General features: G+C 37.4%; 1 protein-coding gene across 1 annotated transcript in view; it reads right to left on the bottom strand.

The window, feature by feature from the left end:
• The window catches only part of LOC149238539 (pescadillo-like protein), a 152,335-nt gene that overhangs the window by 66,354 nt on the left and 62,965 nt on the right, over positions 1–23,016 (bottom strand). Inside the window, exons 7-9 of the mRNA XM_089373082.1 lie at positions 5,864–5,948; positions 5,614–5,724; positions 5,234–5,327 (exon numbers count right to left, since the gene is read on the bottom strand). Of these exons, the coding sequence (XP_089229208.1) occupies positions 5,234–5,327; positions 5,614–5,724; positions 5,864–5,948 (290 nt within the window). The remainder of the gene's footprint in view (positions 1–5,233; positions 5,328–5,613; positions 5,725–5,863; positions 5,949–23,016) is intronic.

The following is a 23,016-nucleotide window of genomic DNA, read 5'->3' as shown; positions in this document are numbered from 1 at the left end:
CTATTTTTGGAAAGTCATGGTTGCAAAGATAGACATGATTTTCTATTTTTAGCAAGGTCAAAAAAGAAATTGTATTCAAGGAAATTCATCCCATAGCTGCCAATTTTCAACACTCCCTCTCAACTAGGGAGGGATTTTTTTCTGATACAAGGATCTATGCTATCTCTGCTTTGGAACAATGATGTTACAATCTAATGAAAAAGAATCATCATAGGGGAGATACATCCATCACCCTATACACACTTGAGGGGGTCCACTTGTCAACACATGACAAGGATCACGCACATCCAAGGCTTATCACTACTTGGGGAGATCCACTTGTAAACACATGACAAGGATCTCACTCATCCAAGGCTCGTCACGACTTGGGGGATCCACTTGTCAACACATGACAAGGATCTCGCTCGTCCAAGGCTCATCACAACTTGGGGGCATCCACTTGTTAACACATGACAAGGATCTCGCACATCCAAGGCTTATCATCCATGACCACACTCTCTAGGAAGGGTCACATCTGTCAGTCCAAGTTGCTCTCAGAAAACCAAGAATTTTACTTTCGGCAAAGGCTTGGTAAGAATGTTGGCAATCTAGTCAACAGTCACTATATGATGAAGTCTTACTACTCCTCTTTGCACCATATCCCAGAATCTAGATATAGTGATATTTGATCTCAATGTGTTTGGCCTTGTCATGGAATACAGCATTTTCAACAAGTCGAATCTCCCTCTTATTGTCACAATAAATTACTGTAATATCCAATACTTGCTCAAGCAGCTCTCCAAAGAGCTTTCGTAGCCTCACAACTAGCCATGCTAGCAGCAATGTATTCTACTTTAGCCGTGCTAAGGGTAACAAACTTTTGCCTTCTACTCATCTAAGATATCATGGCAGATCCTAAGCTGAAGCAACACCCTAATGTGCACTTTCTAGCAGTAGAGTTACCAGCCCAATCAGCATCAGAGTATCCTTGTAGCCTTACATCTTCAACAGTATATCTCAATCCACGAATGACGAGCCCATGCAGGTACCTCAACACATGTTTCACAGCAACCCAGTGTGAATGAGCAGGCTTAATCATGTATTGACTAAGAGTATTGACTGCAAAGCATATATATGGTATAGTGTTCACTAAGAACATCAATGCCCCAATCAGTTGACGGTACTCACAAGGATTAGCCAAATCGGGTCCTGCATCTTCATCACAAAGCTTCTTGAAATTCAGGAGTATTCATGGACTTACACTCAGTCATGCCAAATGTTTCTAGTAGTTTGACAACATATTTTCCTTGAGAAAGGAAAATCTCACCAGATTTATGCCATGCCTCCAGCCCAGAAAGTAGTACATCAAACCAAGATCTTTCATTTCAAATTCAAAAGCTAACTCCCTCTTACACTAGAGAATAAGAGGTTCACTACCGGTCAAAAATAAATCATCAACATACAATACCAAACTCAAAGGCATACCTTGGACTATCTTAAAGTAAAGATTTGGATCGCATTGCTTCTGGTAGAACCAAGTTTCATTAAGAAGTTATCTATGTCAGCATACTAAGCTCTTTGAGCTTGCTTCAAACCATAAAGGGCTTTCTCCAGCCTACACACATGAGTTTTTGGATCATGTACTTCAAAGCCTTGTGACTGCTCAAAAAATACTTCTTTAAGGAAGCCATGCAGAAAAGTAGTCTTCACGTCCATTTGGTGAAGAGATTGTCCTTCGCTAGCAGCTAGAGCTACAATAGATCGAATGGTGGTGTAATGGGCAACAGGTGCAAAAATTTCATCATACTTTATCCCCTCTTTCTGAGAGAAACGTCCAGCGACAAATCTAGCTTTATATTTTTCAATACTGCCATCGAAACCATGTTTAATTTTCTACAACCATTCAAAAGATACAACAGATTTACCTTGCAGTCTTTGAACGACTTCCCATACATCATTATGAGTGATGGATTCATTTTCTTCATCCATTGCATCTTTCCACACTTGGGGCCTTTACTGCTTCTTCAAAAGTGCACGGTTCAGCTTGAATAATGTTGCTCATGGCTACAACATATCCTTGGAACCCACAAGGTTTCTTGCTTTCTCTGAAAGTTCCTCTGGGGACAGCGTGTTTATCAACATCTTAAATAGTGTCACGAAACCATAAAAGTCTCCTTTTAGAAGGAGGATCACATTGAGGAGGATCCAAAGGATCCATGGGCTCCATGGGTTTATCAACAAGATCAGTTTTACCTTCAAGATCTTCTTGTATTTCAAATACATCATCTTCACTATCAACATTACAGGAGGAAGGGGAGTGTCTCTTGCTTTTCCAAGAGTTGCATCTTCATCAAATGTTACATCAATGCTAAATTCTATATTTCTTTGACTAGGTATATATATTCTTTAAGCTTTAGAATTCTCACAATAACCAACAAACGTAGCTTTCTTACCTAAAGCTTCCAACTTGTTCCTTTTCTCTTTTCGGACATGGAAGTACACAGGACAACCAAGATCCTTAGGTGCCCAACTTCAGGCTTCTCGCCAATGAATAATCCTTCAAGAGTCTTGTTGTTTAGGGCACAGTGAAGACTCTCTCTCTCTCTCTCTCTCTCTCCAAGTCTCTTTTGCTCAAGTTTGAATTCTCCTTTCACAAGCACAAGTGTATCAAGTGAGGATGAGAGGCACAAATATATAGTAAGAGCAAGGAGGTCGAATTCATGAGGGAGTAACTCATGTGCTTTGAGGAGGAGTTACATATACCAAAATAGGAGTGTAACTTACGCCATAAAGGAGAAAAGTGTAACTTATTCATTTAGGAGAGAAGTGTAACTTCTACATTAAAAAGGTGTAAGAGGAATCTTTTTATGACGAGTAATTAAAGTGTGTAAGAGAGTGTAAGAGGCGCGTAAGAGCATTAAAGAGAGAGAGGAATGAATCCATTAAGATAGAGAGAGAGTAACTTGTGCATTAATTGAGGGGAGTTACATATGACATGATTGAGTCTCATGATTGAGAGACTCGAATTTCTTTTTAATAATAATATCATAAAGAGGATAATAATAATAATAGTATTGATTATTAAGTTAAAAATTAAACAATTGAAATTGATCAAGGACAAGTTAAGTGATTTTCCATCATATATATGACTATGAATTGATGGAAGGTGATTTACTATTTTGGAAAGTCATGGTTGCTAAGATAGGCATGACTTTCTATTTTTAGAAAGTCACTTTAGAAAGTTTTATTCAAGAAAATTCTTCCCATAGCTGCCAATCTTCAACAGAAGACTGCTGAGACCTTTTGCAAGATTATTATGCCATTTATTTCATCTTTCATAATTCACCAAGAACTTGCCAACAGAAAAGTTTATTGAAAACTATTCTTGATTCTGTCAAAGAAGGTCACTTTCTTCTAGAATCTTATCTAATTAATCTTCACAGAAGCAAAACTACAAAAGGATATTTTGACTAGAATTCAATTTCCCTCAAAAAAAGGAAATTTCCTTCACTCAATTTCACTAAGGGGCAAGGTCCTTACACCTCAAAACCTTAGGCAATCACTTGCTCATTTCCTGGCCTTTCGTCAAAAGGTCTGGGCAGTGAATTTAGATGATAATGAAATCTCCTTCCTTTTCTCTCGAGATAGTGTTAGGGATGCCCCTTCACTCCAAGGGATGGAAGGCAAGTATTGTCTTGAAGAAAGTTTAGAGTCTTCTTTAAGGATGACCTTGTAAACAATTGGTAGCTTTGAAAGTTCAAGCTTATTTAGTGAACTAACAAAAGTTAATATTGCAAGCCAATCACATGGGTATAATTAAGATAGGCTTTTAAAAGCTTGACTAAGAGAGAGGTCCTTGAAGGCCGAGACCATAGAGAAGCAAAGTCAAAATCATCCACCTCAAACCTACTAGTTTGGAAGAAGTGGCATCCCACACCTTTTTTGATGGGGCTTCAAGAGGTAGTCAGGCGAGGCAGGGTTGGGTAGGCTTCATCTGGTCAGCAAAACAGACTTTGACTTAAACCTGGTATAGGTAAAAATAGCTATTTAATCATGCAATGCAAAGGTAATAAGAATATAGGTTGCAGAAAAATTCTAACCTGGGCCCCAGGAAAACAAAGGTCTATGGAGATCCAAACTTTTTACCAGCTTTTTAAGGCAGAGTTCAACCCAGAAGACCACATTCCAAAAAACAAATTCCTAGCAGTGAAAAAAAATTGAAAGCTTAAAACAACCTCATTCGACTATATTGGAACAAAAAATCCAATTCCCTCACTTAGGAATATTCAGACTTGATGGAATGTGAAGTCTTACAATAAAAAGAATTACTTTTGGGAAACCCATGGGATAATTCCCCTCATACATGTAATTCATTAGATCAGTCTCAAAGTTTATAGATAATCAAAATCCTCGTTATAACATCACTTAGAGACAATAAATTTTGGAAAAGACAGAAGTGAAACAATCAATTTGAAAGACTTATTATGGAAACTTAGTTCATGGAATAGCCTCTAGCTACTTATGGAAACCTTGGCCTATTTATCAGTTCCGAGAAGAGCAATTAACCAACCTGATTAACTGCTTTCTTTCTTTCTTAAAATTGTAGAAGGCTGTCTATGTCAAATGTTGAACAGAAAATGTCTGTGATTTTATAATGTATAAGAAAATCAAGAATCAAATGTATTTGAAGAAAATTTATTTCACGAAGCTGAGCTGAAAAGAATGGTTAGGACTCTTTGGACAAAAATAGCTGCACTTCTCAAGTCCTTAAATCATTACACTAAGTCTGGATAAACTTATAGCCACAATGTCATTTGTCACCAGGGGACATCACACTAGAAGCTCTGAATTGCCTGAGATCAAATTCCTCTGATTCTGATGAGAAAACACAACCTTTAGGATAATACCTGCCACAGACTGGGACCAGCAGTGACTAGTGGTTCAGATTCAGCCAAGCCGACTAATTTTGATGTTAGTCATGAATCTGCTTTGTAAAAGAGAGCATCAACCAATTGTCTAAAGCAGTTCCTACGCACTTTGTGTATAATAGTGGTAAAATTTTCCGTTGGTAGTAAACTGGGCCATAAATCAAGCATGCCTTTAAATACTCTAAAACAGAAAGAACCATCGGTAATCAAGATATACTGGGGTTCAGTTTTATAATGAATTACATATTCTATTTTATGAATAGAAACTGTTTCTTAAGAAAGAAAAATAAGAACTCGGTTCTAAATGTTAAAATAAGAAACAATACCTGCTGCCGCTGCCTCCAATCTTGGATCAAGTATTGGTGGATACTTTAAAGACATAGCATAATAAAGTTTGAAATTCACAAATCCTATAAGAGTCTGCATAAGTAGTACATAAAAGAAAACAAATCCAAGTCAGCGTATGAGTGTTACCATGGCCAAATACCATGCATAATATAGACAAGATAGAAGCAACCTATTTATAATTCTTTTAAAGACAGGTCTCATCAGGATTCAGAGATATACTTGGTTATCTTCTTTGTTTTCTAGAATATTGAATATTTAAGGCATGTAACATGAGTGATATCAATATTTAAAAAGAAAAGAACTCAATCAGAACTCCTGGAATCAAGAATGTATGAAACAATTTTGCAGGAACATAAACCTCATAAAATTCTACAAATGTCAGCATAACACGAAAATCAACATCCCCAGGGAGAACTTGTTGCAGAACATGTGGTGTGAGCCACGTAATGTTTTGACCCTCGACTTCTGCCTGCAAAATTATACCATGTATAAAAACACTTTTAGAAAAAACAGGACCTTATAGTTATGACAAGCACAAAGAAAACAAAATGCACATATTCAAAAACGAATCTACTAGCTTGAACATGGAAACTGTGGAGCTTGCTGACCTGATAGTAGATGCCCTTAACAGACACAAATGTCTTACGCAAAGAATGTGTTCTGGAAATGTAGGCCTGCCACTCCAGACTTAATCTGTCAATAAAATTCAGTTTTCAGTGGTATTAATTTTTGTTTTACGGGAGCTCTCTATGTGCATGATAAAACAAGACCTATAAAGTTCAAACAAATCTCCATACAAGTGCATATAGGAAAGAAAGTTGTTGCAGTAATTCATAGCTATAGCTTCAGCTTATCAACATGAATATCAATTAAATGTAATATTTGATCAAAGATCAAAATTCAACTCTGTATTATGCAATATTCAGAGATACTATGATATGCACAAAATTTACTGAAGTAATATCCAACATAAGGACAAACAACAAAAACCTTATAGGTCAAAATATATATAAACTAATTGAATGAATAATATGACATACAATACACTATGTACTATGCGAGAATATATATAATATATACACGTGACAATATATATAGTATATATTATTTACACATTGATGGATCACAAGGTTGATGGGTCATGTCCTTTCATCAGTTAATGTTTTTAGTCAGGATGTGTCACTTCATTTACTATTTATTTATTTATCTATTTATTTATTTGTTATTTTATTATTATTAATGTTTATAGCATTGCATTCCTTTAGACATGCTTTGTCCTCAAACAAGTTATGCCTTCGTTTTGACTGGAACTGCTTTCCCATGATTCTACATTATTGAGTTGGTGATGGTCAAAGACATGAGATAATATGATATGCTAACTGTTGAGCACAATTGCCGAATTGTCAGAGGGTCTAATCACCCTAAAATTATCCTTTGTAGAACATTGCGCTTATAAGATTCCCAAGATGAACTTTTGTTATGAGACTCAACTGTACAGGAAACAATATTCTTCAGAAAATAGCAATGTTGCAAACATCAGCATCGAGATAAAATCGGCAGGGGTTCAGAAAACCAAAAAAATCGGGAAAATCGGGAAAATATCGGTAAAAATAAGCAAACATTGGTAAAATTAAGATACCATCAAAATATGGGTAAAAATTGGCAAACATTGGCTCGACCAAAAAATCGTGATTTCGACATAAAATCAGGATGTTATTGACATGTTCGCAACACTGGAAAATAGGTCAATTCATTTTGCTCATAGTGATGTTGATATATTGATGTCGATAAGGGATCTTCGCTACTTGATCCCTCCTCATACTTGTGTTTTTTAATTAAATTTTGGTATTATGTTCTTTCATATACCTGAGTTGCTTTGCTGATCACTAAAATTTATATCAATAAGTACACTTGGAGTTTCTATCATTTTTACTTCAACATTTGAAGATGTCCTTACTTTATCCAGACTTCCATCCTCCTGAGTTGTGATGTTGATTGGATTTGTATTGGTTCCTTTCTCCACAACTCGGGTTTTAATCTTTGAAGACTTCTTTGTAATATCCCCTATGGATTAATTGCCCAAGGAAGGACGAAGTAGCCTATCCAACCCCGTAGGCTATAACCTTGATAAAGGGGGAAAAACCCAATTATCCAATGTTTGGGGCAACATTGGATATATTTTGGGTCGGCTGGGGCAAAAAAAACCCAAATTGTGGGTCGCACTTGCACCCCTTCACATTAGAGGAACCCATTGGGGAAATTTATAAATAAAGGAGATTTGGAGTCATTTATCATCATCGATTTGGATTGGAATATCTCTGATTTCTTAAGCTTGAGGCTCTAAGGGTTTTAATGTAGAAATTCTGCAAATTCTCTACAAATCTAACTCTGAGATCTATGTAGAAAATATGGTTGTAGATTAACTCAATAATGCAATATACCAAAGCAAAATAGTATAGTCTACTTCTACTATCAAACTTGCGGAAGCTTAAAGATCGAGCAAGAATCGAATTGAACACATATAACCATAAGAAGAAGAATCAATGCACATGAAACACAGAAAATACTCAGGAGAAAACCTCAGCTAAAAACCCCACTATCTGTATTATCATACAAGGTGGAAATACATCAAAATTATACAAAGCCTTAGCTCTCACAGTTACCCAGCTCTCAGTACAATCCTCCTGGATGCTCACAGGCAAACAAGGCTTCTCACAAACCTTCTCCTCTGCCCTCCAAGCCTCCTATTTCCTTGCGTTTTTTCTCCTGGGTGATCCTACTATTACCAAGTGTAACATTGATCACTCACACTGATCTCACACCCTGTAAAACTACGCAATTCTCAAGGAACCTTATTCCTTATGCATGGATGAGTTTCCTTTATAGGAAAACTCATGCAACTGATAGTACAATGTCCCTGTCTTTAATCTCAATTGGGTCTCTCTCTGAATAGACATGCATGAGTTATTTATGAGAAAATCTTCAGTTATCTAGAGTACACTAGTTTGATGCATGCATGCATTAACTAACTGAACTCACAATTAGTTCCTCAAACTATTTGAAACTAATTTCACTGGACATAACTCAGTTAACTGAGCTAACTAATTACAACTCATCCCTATCTCCTTAATTAAGGGATAATCTCCTTAATTTAAGGGATAACTGTTGCACGACTTCATAAAGACTTCTAGCTTGAATTTCTCCAACTAATTAACTCAAGATGAATTAATTAATTATTTTTCATGTAGTTGGTGAAACTAAATTCGAATTTTAATTCAAGGACAAATTAAAATTGAAATATTCTGAAGGTTATCTTTAGCATTTCTATTTTTAACATTTCTTGTTGCTAGTTTCAACACTCCCTCTCAACAAGAAAGGGATTCAACTCTATCCTGATCCTGAACCTTTGGAATGTTTTGCATGCAACACTTCTCTCAAGTGTTGTTGCTCCAGCAACTCCAGAAACAAAAAAATATCCAACCTGAATCAATATGATGCATCTGTCATCAAAATCTCTGACTATTATTGCCTCTGTCACTTTGATCTTTGACTGCATCAATCCCACTGACTCCTCTCGCTACTATGTACTTTGGGCTCTCGTAGCAAAGTACGATCCATGAGATAAAACCTCTCAATGGACCCTGCCCAATTTCAACCTTCTTGGGACTATCACTTCACATCACCCCACCTCACACCTGGAGGTATGGTTGCATGTGATCCCTCTGCTGACTTGGCTCGAAATTTCCCCCTTTTGGAGGTCTCTGCATGAGTGGATGCCTCCACTCGGTCTCCTCTCAGCGTCTCCAATTGTGGCTCCTCCACAATTGTTTGAGACTTCTTCTTTTGGGACTGCATGTTGAGAGGTAATTTACACTCCCTCTCAACCACAAGTATCTAACCTTTGCCTTGCTCCTCAAGGCTTTGCATGCATCTTGTACCTCAAGTGCATACAAGTTTTTGGCTAGCACACCAATCTATTTCATCTTTCCCGCTAGCACGAAATTTTCTGGAAAAATCGTTGATTTTAAATCAGGGATATCTCCCTCATCCGAACTCCAATTCAACCGATTTTCTTTTTAATTTGGGTATTTTTCGCAAGGAATTCAAATCTCCTATTTGTTTCTAAAAATTTTGCACAAAAAAATTCAGATCTTCTCTGCAAACTCACAGCGCAATTTTTTAATATTTTTTTTACTTCGAATTCTCTTCTTAGTATACTGTTCATAGTTGCGATAAACTTTGCTCCGATACCATGTAGAAATTCTGCAAATTCTCTACAAATCTACCTCTGAGATCTATGTAGAAAATATGATTGTAGATTAACTCGATAATGCAATGCAATATACCAAAGCAAAATACTATAATCTACTTCTACTATCAAACTTGCGAAAGCTTAAAGATCGAGCAAGAATCGAATTGAACACATATAACCATAAGAAGAAGAATCAATACACATGAAACACAGAAAATACTCAGGGGAAAGCCTTAGCTAAAAACCCCACTATCTGTATTATCATACAAGGTGGAAATACATCAGAATTATACAAAGCCTTAGCTCTCACAACTAGCCAGCTCTCAGTACAATCCTCTTGGATGCTCACAAGCAAACAAGGCTTCTCACAAACCTTCTCCTCTGCCCTCCAAGCCTCCTATTTCCTTGCACTGTTTCTCCTGGGTGATCCTATTGTTACCAAGTGTAACACTGATCACTCACATTGATCTCACACCGTGTAAAACTGTGCAATCCTCAAGGAGCCTTATTCCTTCTGCATGGATGAGTTTCCTTTATAGGAAAACTCATGCAACTAATAGTATAATGTCCCTGTCTTTAATCTCAACTGGATCACTCTCTGAATAGACATGCATGAGTTATTTATGAAAGAATCTTCAATTATCTGGAGTACACTAGTTTGATGCATGCATGCATTAACTGACTGAACTCACAATTAGTTCCTCAAACTGTTTGGAACTAATTTAACTAGACATAACTCAGTTAACTAAGCTAACTAATTACAACTCAAATACAACTCATCCTTATCTCCTTAATTAAGAGATAGTCTCCTTAATTTAAGGGATAATTGTTGCATGACTTCACATTGACTTCTAGCTTGAACTTCTCCAACTAATTAACCCAAGATGAATTAATTAATTATTTTTCAAGCAGCTGGTGAGACTAAATTTGAATTTTAATTCTCAATTTAAATTCAAGGACAAATTAAAATTGGAATATTCGGAATGCTATTTTTAGCAATTTCAATAGCTTTAGCCTAGCAGCTTCACGACTTTGACCTTGTTGCAGCTTCACAGCTTCGACCTTGGTGCAGCAGCTTCATAGCTTCGACCTTGATGCAGCAGCTTCACAGCGTCGACCTTGATGTAGCAGCTTCACAACTTCAACCTTGATGTAGCAAATTCACAACTTTGACCTTGATACAGCAGCTTCACAGCCTCGACATTGATGCAGCTTCAGAATTTCATTGCACATGAGAGAGAGAGAGACCCAAAAACTTTTATTTTAGCTTCCCAACTACTGCAATTCGAACTTGTGTGAGTTGTTCTCCAAATGAGTCGCTACTTATATATAGTCATCTTCGGTGATCGAATTCTTCTAATGAGGCCGACTTATTTAATAATAAAATTCCTTTCACTTTCTTTTGACAAATACATTTCAAATATAATTATCAAGATCGACACTAGTCACATTCTTCAACACTGTATCAATATAAAATAGAGGATTGTTACTCTAAAGAACTGCACAAGGCATTGTGATCGAACTCTTCAGTGAGTTGTTTAAGGCGGTCTCGGATATGAGCACTTCGTCATGTTGCAGAGAGAAGTTGTGATTCTCCAATTTCCTAATCTTCAGAGTGCTTTTGGATTGATGGATGTGACCCTCCCGGTAAAGGGTCTCGATTGATCGAGAACACTAAGCGTTCTCTTCAACCCTGTTGAGCTCCCAGGGTAGGATTGTAGCAGTAAGGGCTCCTAGGGTTGAGGGACCTCTGGACAATAAGATAGAGTGTGTATCCTTACTCTTGTGGTAAGTCGATCTCGCTTATTGTTTCTTTGACAAAGTATACCCTAGCTGGCATCCTACCCACAAGGTGGGCTTGTTGGGATTGGACCTCCCCATCTGGACAATGAGTTCAGGTGACTTGAGATAGGGTGTGTATCCTTACCCATGTTGTAAGTTGATCTCGCTCAAGTCTTGCATGCAGGTAGGTGTTCTACCACTTGACTCTTAAGTATCTCGATGGAAGATCAGTAGGCAATAGAACAAAGTGTGAACCTCAAGTCTATCTCGCATATTGTCACTAGACGATAGGATAGAGTGTGATCCTTGAGTAAATCCCACCTATTGTCCTAGATCAATAGGAAAGATTGTGATCCTTGCCCCTGTGGTAAGTAGATCTCACCTATTAATAGAGGGTTGAGTTGGGCTCCCCTATGATATGGGTTGAGTTGGAGCTCCCCTATGACGACTCTTCTTCAGATGACCATATTAATTATTGGATATAGGATGTAAGTCGAATGCTCCCCGATGATGATGATTGAGCTGATAGGGTGGTAGTTGAAGCTCCCCTATGATGATTTTTCTTCTTCTATTGGATCGAGATTGTTCAGTTGATGATCAAAGGAAATTGAGACAAGATGTGATGAGATGGATGTTTTGATGATATTGCTGAGATGGAGGTCATGTAATGTGACCTAGAGATTAGTAAGGTTTGAGGATTGACCTCCCCTACCTTTGATTGTGCATTATTCTTCTTCTACAAGATGAGATGAAATGATGGTGCAGTTGCCTGCCTTCTCACACTGAGACATGTCATTTGAAATGAGGACTTATCATGGAAATGGAAATTCCTCCCTGGTTGAGTGGGAGTGTTAAAATTTGGGGCAGCGTCGAGAAGAATTTCCCTTGAGAAATCCTAATGCCTCAAAGGAAAATTATTAAAACCCAAAGAGGAATTCTATTGGTCAAAGGAATTATTATTCAAGTATTAGCGAATTAAATTTTATGGCCCGGGAACTGCAGATTGAATTTGTTATGAGTGAGTGACATATGAGGTCGAGATGTTGCCTTTATATAGTGATTTTCCTGCCCAGTTTTAGGCCGACTTGTCCAGTTTTGAGACTGGCCTGGTGGAGGAGGCCTGAAGACTAATTTTAATATAAAATAAATTTATTTCTTGACAAATAATTCCCAAGAAGGGTTCTTTACATTATGTCATGGATAAAGACACTTGACACAAACCCTAGAAGCCTTCAATGGAGGCTTCAACCTAAAAATAATTGACCCGAGCATGAAACCCATGCTTTAATAAGTCAATTTTAATAATAATAATAAAATTTCATTTTCTTTCTTTTTACAAATACATTATATTGTGACATAAATACATTTATGAAGACCGAACCTAGTTACATTCTTCAACACGTTGATTACCAACTAGCAACAAATTACTATCCTCAATGTCTCTTACAATAATTTGGCTAGACCTTTGGCCTTGTGGCTTTGATATATTTTATTCTGTACCAAAGTAGATAAGTTTGATAAGCAGACAATTTATTCTAGACAGCATACTAGTTATTTGGGAGCACATTGAATGTGTTATATGCCTACGACTAAAAGCTCCTTTCATCAAGTTGGACTTTGAACAAGCACATGACTACTTTGAGTTGCCTTTTATCCTAGTGTTGCAAACACTCAGCTTTGACTAGCTTCTATTCATGCCATAGAGACTTTATTTTTGGATGCTTCAGCTTGCTTATTTATTAGTCAATGTTACATATATCATTATCAGCAATTGATCTCCAAGGGTCCAAAAATTAAATTGTCAGCAATATTGTGGAAAACATCGGAAATTTTCTAGAATAAACTCATACTCATCCGAATATTTCCTTTCTTGTTGGTCTTGTATCACCGTATATGCAAACACCACTTGGGAACCACTGGGAAGTAGTTCTATATATTAGGGGCAAAGTTTAGTTTGGGATATAGCATAGATCATGGGGGCTCCTTTTGTTGGTTGTCTTAACTACCTACACCTACCAACAGTTAATGAGAAAAGTCTTTAACCCCACAAGGTGTGTGTGGTTGGTTGCAAGGAACCTAGAGAAGGGGTTGTCGCCTATTCCCAACTCTCTCCATTTAAGTTATCTCCTAGGTTAGCTATGGCGGGTGGTCCCTAAAGGAAAACTAAAGTTAAAGATGTGAGGTTTCTAAGAGAATTGTTAAAGTGAAATAGCATATCTCAATGTTTGGGCCATGCATATGAATGAAATCTCCTAGGTATAATTCCACCAGTGAATTTATCTTGATAAGCCATCTCTTTTTGCCAAGTGAAGTATAAAAGCGTTGAAGTCTCTTCTTCTTGCCCTAAAGGCCAAGCAAAGTAGTCCTTAAGGCCTCATTGACCGAAATACAAGTTCCTTTCTCAGCATTCTCCTAGACTCCATTCTCCCCAAGGGATTATGCATTGGTCCACCAATAGGTGATCACTCAAAGAACATTTTTCTCCACCTTTCCCTCTCTCTTCTAAGTCTAGCCATGTCGGGTCACCTAGGGCATCACTTTCCCGACAAAATAGCCAAAGAAAAAGTTCGATCTCCTAAAGGTTAGCTATGGGGGTGGTCACTAAAGGAAAACTAAAGTTAAAGATGTGATGTTTCTAAGAGAATTGTTAAAGTGAAATAGCATCTCTCAATGTTTGGGCCATGCATATTAATGAAATCTCCTATGTATAATTCCACCAGTAAATTTATTTTGATAAACCCTCTCTTTTTGTCAAGTATAAAAGCATTGAGGTCTCTTCTTCTTGCCCTAAAGGCCAAGCAAAGTAGTCCTTACGGCCTCATTGACCGCAATATAAGTTCCTTTCTCATCATTCTCCTAGACTCCATTCTCCCCAAGGGATTATGCATTGGTCCACCAATACATGATCACTCAAAGAACATTTCTCTCCACCTTTCCCTCTCCCTTCTAGTTCTAGCCAAGTTGGGTCACCTATGGCATCACTTTCCAGACAAAATAGCCAAAGAAAAAGTTCGATCTCCTAGCCTCTACTGCGATAGTGTCCTCAAGGCCTCCTCCAATTTTGAAGCCATGCTAATGGTGGAGTTGTGAGATAACTCAAGCCATAACTCTGTGATCAAACTTTGCCATAGTATTCCCTAGGCTAGCACCTCATAGGGTCAATTTGGTACTTTTAATTGAAAATTCTTGTTTTGATCCTTTCCCCTTCCTTGTCTGGATTAAGAACATCATTGGTTGCTAGATTCTCTCTCCTCATCCTAGGCTAGGTCCACTTGGTCCCTTCCAGTCCCACACCTTTGAAAAGTCAATTCTTCAAAAACCATTCGGGAAGTCAAGTTCAATAAGGATTTCAAGATTGGGAAACTCCTTTACAAGGCATATTACTCTAACCTAACCCTCAAATCCTCACCTCCTTATCCTAGAAATCTATGTACCTTGCTTAAAAAGCAAGCAAGCTCTATTCTTAACCTCCTTCTTGAACAAGGATCATTAAGGTCACTTCACATCCATTGGTTGATTCATCCTTCACAAGTGACTTACTATATATCGGGTATCCTCCCATCGTTGAAAGTCCATAAAGAGTAGGGAGTCTTAGCTGAGGTGACAGTGGGCTAAGCCTCCATCGTTGCCCTTGATCTAGCAATTGTCCCTTTAGGAGTCCCTTTTATGCCCCCTGCTAGTTTGAGCGATAACATTTTGGCATCATTGTTGGGGACACGAAACGCGTGTTTTGTTCCCCATACGACATATTGACATATCATTTTGGCATTGTTGCCGAGAAAGAAGCCCTGCGTCCCTAGTGAATCATTGAGGAATTGATTCATTAACGACAATTCAAGCATTCCTCTGGCGACTCCATATTCTCTTTCCTAGATGGAAAACCCTGAGATTATGACTTACCATCGAAGAAGAGGCGATGAACCCCATATTCCATTTTTAACAAAAAGGTCAAGCAGTTGAGAAGAAAACACAAGATCTTTAGACCTCTAGACCTTTCCCCTATGACCGGGGCTCTCTTTTGTTCAGTACCCGAAGAACCCAAAAGGCATGTGTTCACAGGGAAAGAAGACCCCCATGAACATCTTATGAAACTTAATTTTCGAACATGTGATGAATTATATAATGAGTATAGTTGAATGATTTCCTTTGCCTCGAACTTGATAGGAAATGCCCGGGATTGGTATTTTAACCTTCCTCCATCTTCCATCTCTACATGGAAGGGATTAATCCAAAGTTCAAACTAGTGTTGCACTAATCGCCAAAAGCGATTTTTTCAAAAAGGCAATAAAATGGAGTTTTTTTTTTGCCGATTTTTATGAAAAAAAACACAATTTTTCATAAAAATCGTGGAAAACAACAAAACAAATAGAGAAAGAAAGAAAAAAAAAAAATAATAATAATAATAATAATAATAATGAGGAAGAGGTGACCCAAGCTACCCCTGGTCACAAGTAGACGACGTGGTCTACCTCCTGTAGCTCCTAGTTCTTCAACTTCTAGAGCACAGCAGAGTCTACTGCCAACTCCACTGACATCTAGATCTAGAGGGGAAAAGGAAATCAGTAGTATTAGACTTTAGTTATTTGGTTCATTTCATTGTATATGACATTATGACTCGTGATATGAGATACATTATTATATCTTTTGTTGATATTTTGAGGCTGAGTTGGGAGTCATGAGTCAGGACTTACTATTCAGGACATGATTCACTATTATGTGTGATGTGGCACTAGAAATGATATTAAGCATCTTATATTAGTTCTTTTATCATATTTAGGTGTCAATGTATTTATTTTATGTTGTAGATGCTTTAGATATTTAAAAAATTGCAAAAAAAAAAAATGAATATTTTTGTATGTTACGGTTTTTTCCCGATTTTTACCGATTTTTTCCCGATTTTTACGATTTTTTCCCCGCGCCGATAATATCCCGATAACAATTAGTGCAACATTGGTCCAAACTCTTAAAAGACGGTGGTTTCCCAAAAAGGACATGGTCCAAATATATAAAGGCCTCTTGTCTAGTGAAAGAAGGGAGGACGAAACCATTGTTGAGTTCAACCAAAGATTCAATATGATTATCTATTCTATCCCTCAAGAGATGTCTCTAACAAAGGAAGTAGCGATGGTCACTTATCTCAATGCCTTCAAAGGGAAGTTAATCTTTGATGTCTGAAATGAGAACCCCTCTAGTCTCTTTCAAGATCAAAACATGGTGTTTGACCTTGACCAAGCAATAAGGCACAATTCCCTCAACATGCTACATATCGAAGATGAGCCTCCCCCCCTCAAGTTAAGAGATATCCCTTCTCAAAGAAAATGTGTTACAAGAAATCAGCAATAAGGCAAAAGAAAATCATGACTACGCCACAAGAATTCCCCCAAGGTTGATTCTAAGCATGACTGACCCTTTCTATGTAACCTTGGGAATAAACAGCACACTTTGAGAAATTGCATCTTAAACTTCGGGAGCCATATCCATATCATGCCCTTGAGTATTATGAGAAAACTTGGGATCACCTTATCAAGGAAGTGTCTGGGCAAGATGATTCTAAACTATGAAGAATTTAGGGTGTGTGGGCTAGTAGAAGGTAGAAGGGCCTTCTTCCATACATATCCCGAGAAAGAATTCTCTATAAACATTGTCATTGTCGAAACGGATCCAACATGGGGTATGATTTTATCAAAACAATTCATTGAAGATCTTACCTTGTCCATCAGTAAAGATAGTTCCACTATATACCTCCCTTGGAAAGAAAACTCCTATGTATCCATGAATTCTCTACCCCAATGTACCTCCCAAGACTCTGACAATGACTTAGACGAAGAGAATAATAGACTTGGGGAATGAAGGATTTTCAAAAATGAGCATATCAAGACCTCTCCTCTCCCTGGGCTATGGGTAATGTATTTTGGTGGAGCACACTCTAGGGTTGGATCCGGGTTGGCATTGTCATCATATCCTCTTCTGGAGAGTACCTACTATTTGCTTTGAGACTCCAATTCACTTGCACCAATAACATCATTGAATATAAGGCCCTCTTATTAGGACTTGAGGCAACCCGATCAAGAGAGGTTCAACAATTAACCATAATTGGAGACTCTGACCTTGTTATCTCGCAAATAAGGGGAACCTTTGAGACAAAGGATGAAAAGTTGAAACCTTATAGGGAAAGAATCATTAGCATGATCAAGGGCTTTAAAGAGCTACACTTCATGGCTCTAGATCGATGTCACAATGACATGACCAATGCCTTCGCCATAGCTGCATCTGCATCCTCAAACATTCGCAGCGATATTGCCAAGAAAGGTAAGTGTATAGTTGACACAATCCACCGACCCTTTGTCCCTAACCATGAGGAAGATTGGCATGTTTTCGAAGACGATCAAGACAGAGCCAATTTCCTTCAAGACCATGGAGATCCTGATAGGAAAAATAAAGATTTGGTAAACAAACAACATTTTGATAGAAATGATGTTACTATCCCTAAAAATGATGACCAAGAATCACTTGATACGTTAGACCTCAATCTTGGATCTGAGACCTCTCCCCAAATGATCAAAATCGGGAAAAAATTATCTAAAGAAGAAAGGGGTGAGCTCAAGAAATTATTAAGGGAATTCAAGGATGTGTTTGCTTGGTCCTATGATGATTTGAAAGCCTATAGCCCTAAGTTCATCCAGCATACCATTCCTTTCAAGGAAGGTACAATGCCTATTAAGCAAAAATTAAGAAGAATAAACCCCAAACTTGCACCTTTGGTCAAGGATGAACTTCAAAGAATGGTTGATGTAGGGATAATTTCCCCTATACGAAATTCATCTTGGATCTCTAATCCGATGATCACCCACAAAAATACTGGTAACATTAGAATGTGTATTGACTTTAGGGATCTCAATCGTGTGTGTCTAAAGGACAATTACCCGTTGCCCAATATGGAGAATCTCCTGCAAAGGATAACGGGATCCCAAATGATGGCATTCCTTGATGGTTTATCGGGATATTGTTCAACCAAACAAATTTATTCCACGAATACTAAACCAAAGAAATAGAAAATGAATGAGAAAATGGCTAACTAGGGTGAAATCTTTCGCCACTGAAATTAGTAGAGAAAAAGGGGTCTTAAAACCCTCAGAGCCACGGCTCAAGAAAACAAATGTACTTGATCCAAATCAATGATGATCATTTACTTCCAACTCTCCTTTGTTTATAGATTTCTTCATGTGCTTCCAAATGTGAGGGGTTGTGAATGCAACCCCCAATTTTGGGTTTTTTGGCCACAGTGGACCCAACATTTAAACAATGTTGCCCCAACATTGGAAAAATTGGGTTTTACCACTTTATCAAGTCTACAGCCTACGAGATTGGATCGGTTATTTCGTCCTTCCTTAGCCAATCAATTGAGAGAGAACATTACAATCCCCCCTTCCCAAAATTTCTTGCTCTCAAGCAATTGCAAATTCAGATGCTATAAAACTCATTCTCCTTCCCATCTGGCATCTTCTTCCAGTATATTTTTCCATCTAATAAAATATTCTGAAATTACTCTACCCCCAATTTCTTTTCTCATACTACCATGATTGCTTTTGGAACTAGCTTCAATTGACCTTCATCCAAAGGGGGCAGTTTGATAGAAGTAGTGACCTACTACCCTACAGATTCCTTGAGACATGATATATGGAAGACATTATGAATTATGCTTTCTCTTGGTAGTTCTAACTCATACACCACTTCCCCAACCCTTTGGAGAACTTTGTAAAGTCCATAAAATCTTAGCTTCAGCTTTTCTGCACCGTTTTTCTCGACTACAAATTGTCTATATGAATTGCAATCTCAAGAAAACGACGTCTCCTACCTCAAAGTTGCATTATGTTCCATGTTGGTCTACGAACATCTTTTGTCGGTTTTGGGCAGCGCACATGTTTTCTTTGAGTATTCTAACAATGTCCCAACTTTCTTGTATCCAGTCTTTAGCTAATGGGGCCCTGTTGTCTCCAAAGGTCATGTCGATAAAAGATGGGACATCATAGTTGTATAGTGCTAAGTCCATACTTGATAATTGGTGTTGTAACAATGCTCCCCAAGGTATAGCCATTTGATCCATGCTTTCTGCAAAACAGTCACGTAGATACATAAGTATCCTTCAATCCATTTATTCACAATCTCTGTCTAGCCATCTGTTTGCAGATCGTAGCTAGTGCTCGGGGTTAATTTTGTCCCTACTAGCCTAAAGAGTTCATACCAAAGCGCACCTATAAATATGTTATCCCGATCACTGACTATATTTTTAGGTAGTCCTGTTAAGAGTTGTCATTGATGTCAATATATCTCTAACCCTAACCCTAATCCCTTCCTAGTCCAAACCTTTCGTCATAATCATTTCATGAAACCCTAACCCTAAGTCCATACTTCAAACCCTAACTCTAATCCTTGTACCCTAACCCTAAGTCGATACCTCAAACACTAACTCTAATCCTTGTCCTAATTCCTTATATATCTTAAAAACCCTAGCTATATCAAAATTCTTAATCCTTATTTCCTAACTTATTCATATATTAAAAACCTTCTTACCCCTTTTTCCTAACTTATTCATATATTAAAAACCCAAGATACCTAATCCTTACTTCCTAACTTATTCCTCATCAAAATTACCTTATATTAAAAATACCCTAATCATCATCATAAGAAATCATATATACTATTTACCTTTCTTACTTTTCCTCATACTTTTCATTAATCTTACTGTCAATTGCACTTCGTCACGTCGGTTCCTCCATGGGCCGATTATACTTTTGTTAAAATGCATATAAATATTGCTCAGCTCTCTGATTCTAGAGTGGATTTCGATCAAGCAGGACAGCGAAGTGGCTCACAACTCGTGAACTTGAAGATAAGGTCGAGGTGGTGACAGTTCGGACTTTTAGAGCCGTGTTTTCTGGTGTCTTCACATTGCACAGTCTCGGACCACAGTGATGCTCTCTAATACTCTCGGATCAGTTATACTCTCCCTCTACGCAAACCTGTGACAGTTTCAGACTTATAATTCTTTCTGTCTACTCGAACCAGTGATGTTGTGATACTCCCTATTCGTGATGTTGTGATGATCTTCACCCTGTAATAACAATTCGATGGATTTGTATGGGTTAAATACAACGCAGACTTTTGATTTGTGGAATACAAACACTCGATTTGTGTGGAATGCAATTACTTTTTTTTGTGGGTTACATATAACGACACTTGATCTGTGTGGAACGCAAACACTTGTTTTGTACATACAACACAGTCACATTACATCAATCATTGTTCAAAGATTTGGAAATACATGGAGCTATAGTTCGAAACTTTTTTTTGGAGCATCTTTGTGGCATTGAAGATTGAGCGTTGAATCTCCTATAAAGAACCTAAGACATTGAAGATCAGAGACTTGTTGAAGCAACCTCAAGTATCACAAACATTGCACACTGATGAGCAATGTCAAGTGAAGATGAAGTGAATCAATGAGACCTAATGGTAACACTGTAATCCTTGGTAACATTTTTTTCTAGGGTTGAAACCCTCCAAGTTGTCTCTCTCTTGAACAGGATTGGAGTCCTTAGGGTTGGAGCCCTAAAACCATTTCAAAAACTAGAATTGGTGTCCTTAGGGTTGGAGCCCTGAAAAATTATTTTCAAGTTGGAGCTTGTAACCATTGTAAAGAGGATTGGTGTCCTCATCTGTTTTTCAATAAAGTTCTTTTTATTTACTTTTTGGTGCTAATTGCGAAAAGTCTTAACTGGCATTAATAATAACAATTGAATGAAATATTGATTCACCCCCCTCTCAGTATTTCAACAATTGGTATCAGAGCCAAATTCTTCATAATAAACCTAAAAGTTGGAAGAAGGATTCCTCGTCACAATGACCAGTAAAGATGCAGGAAAAATCCCCAATTTGATGGAACAAATTTTGCTTTTTGGAAAGTGAGGATAAAGTTTTATTTGATGTCTCTTGGACCAGAAGTATGGCAATCAATCCTAGATGGTTATAAAGTTCCACCTTCCCCACCAACAAATCAAGGCGGAAGAAAAGTTTATATAGTGAATGCCAAAGCCCTAAATTCCATAACAAGTAGAATTTATGATTCAGAATTTACATAAGTTATGAACTGTGAATCCGCCAAAGAAATGAGAGATAAACTAGTTACCATCTATGAGACACCAAGGTCAAGAAGGCAAAACTCCAAACTCATAGAAGACAATTTGAGAGCTTTAAAATGAATGACTTGGAAGACATTGCAGCGTATTTTCTCCAAGTGGACGAAGTTGTCAATTCACTCAAGGGTCTAGGTGAAAATATTGAAGAAAGTACAGTTGTCCAAAAGGTTTTGAGATCACTTCCAAAATGTTTTGATTCCAAAGTCAGTGCCATAGAAGAAATAAAGGATTTGGATACCCTAACAATGGACGAACTTCATGGGATTCTCATTGCATATGAAATGAGAAAAGGAATCTCAAACCCTAAGGAAGTTGCATTCAAGGCTTCAAAAACATCAAGAAGAGGGAAAAGTTGTAATTGTAGCAGTGATGATTCCGATACTGAAACAGAACTAGCACAATTTGTGAAGAAACTAAGGAAAGGGTCCAAACTCAAAGGTAAGTATCCTCTCATTTGTTTTAAGTGTGGTAGAATAGGACATTATGCTGCAAAGTGTCCTTTCAAGCATGACAGCGATGATGAAGACGAATACAAAAGGAAGATATTCAAGAAGAAAGGGTCAAATAAAAAGAATTTCTTCTCTAAACAAGATGACTCTAATGAAGATGAATTCAAGATGACAAAGAAAAGTTCAACTAAAAAGACCTTCCTTCTCAAAAGGGATAGTGATGAGTCTGATGAAGAAGATGACTATGCTGGAAGTAGTGAAGTATTATTCATGGCATTTACAAATGATGATGAATCTGGAGGAAAAGTAATAAAAGTAAATAATATATATGATTTCTTATGACGATGATTAGGGTATTTTTAATACAGGTTAATTTTGATGAGGAATAAGTTAGGAAGTAAGGATTAGGAATTTTAGATATAGCTAGGGTTTTTAATATATGAATAAGTTAGGAAATAAGGATTAAGAACGTTTTCAATATATGAATAAGTTAGGAAATAAGGATTAAGAATTTTGATAAAGCTAGGGTTTTTAACATATATAAGGAATTAGGACAAGGAATAGAGTTAGGGTTTGAGGTATGGACTTAGGTTTAGTGTACAAGGATTAGAGTTAGGGTTTAAGGTATGGACTTAGGGTTAGGGTTTCATGAAATAATTAGGACAAAAGGTTAGGACCAGGAAAGGATTAGGATTAGCTTTAGGGTACAAGGATCAGAGTTAGGGTTTGAGGTATGTACTTAGGGTTAGGGTTTCATGAAATGATTAGGACAAGAAGTTAGGACCAGGAAAGGATTAGGATTACGGTTAGGGTTAGAGATAGATTGACATCAATGACAACTCTTAAGAATCTCCCCCTTCGTCATTGATGGCAATACTCTTCCTCTTTTGATGTTCTAGGTTTAAGAGCGCCATCAGCCTTTCAAATAATTTGATAATGCATTCGAAGACAAAACATATCCCAATCAAATACCATTTCCTCCGAGAACAAGTTGCAGAGCAAAATGTCATATTGGAATATGTCAATACAAAGGAAAAAATTGCAGATATTTTCACAAAACCCCTACCACGAGAAGCATTTGAATA

The sequence above is a fragment of the Pinus tabuliformis genome, chromosome 8 (assembly GCF_031772625.1).
Source record: "Pinus tabuliformis cultivar Carrire ecotype Pingquan chromosome 8, CPIR1, whole genome shotgun sequence".
Taxonomy (NCBI): Eukaryota; Viridiplantae; Streptophyta; class Pinopsida; order Pinales; family Pinaceae; genus Pinus; species Pinus tabuliformis.
Note: the sequence above shows the minus strand (reverse complement) of the source record. Positions and strands in the feature narration are given on the sequence as shown.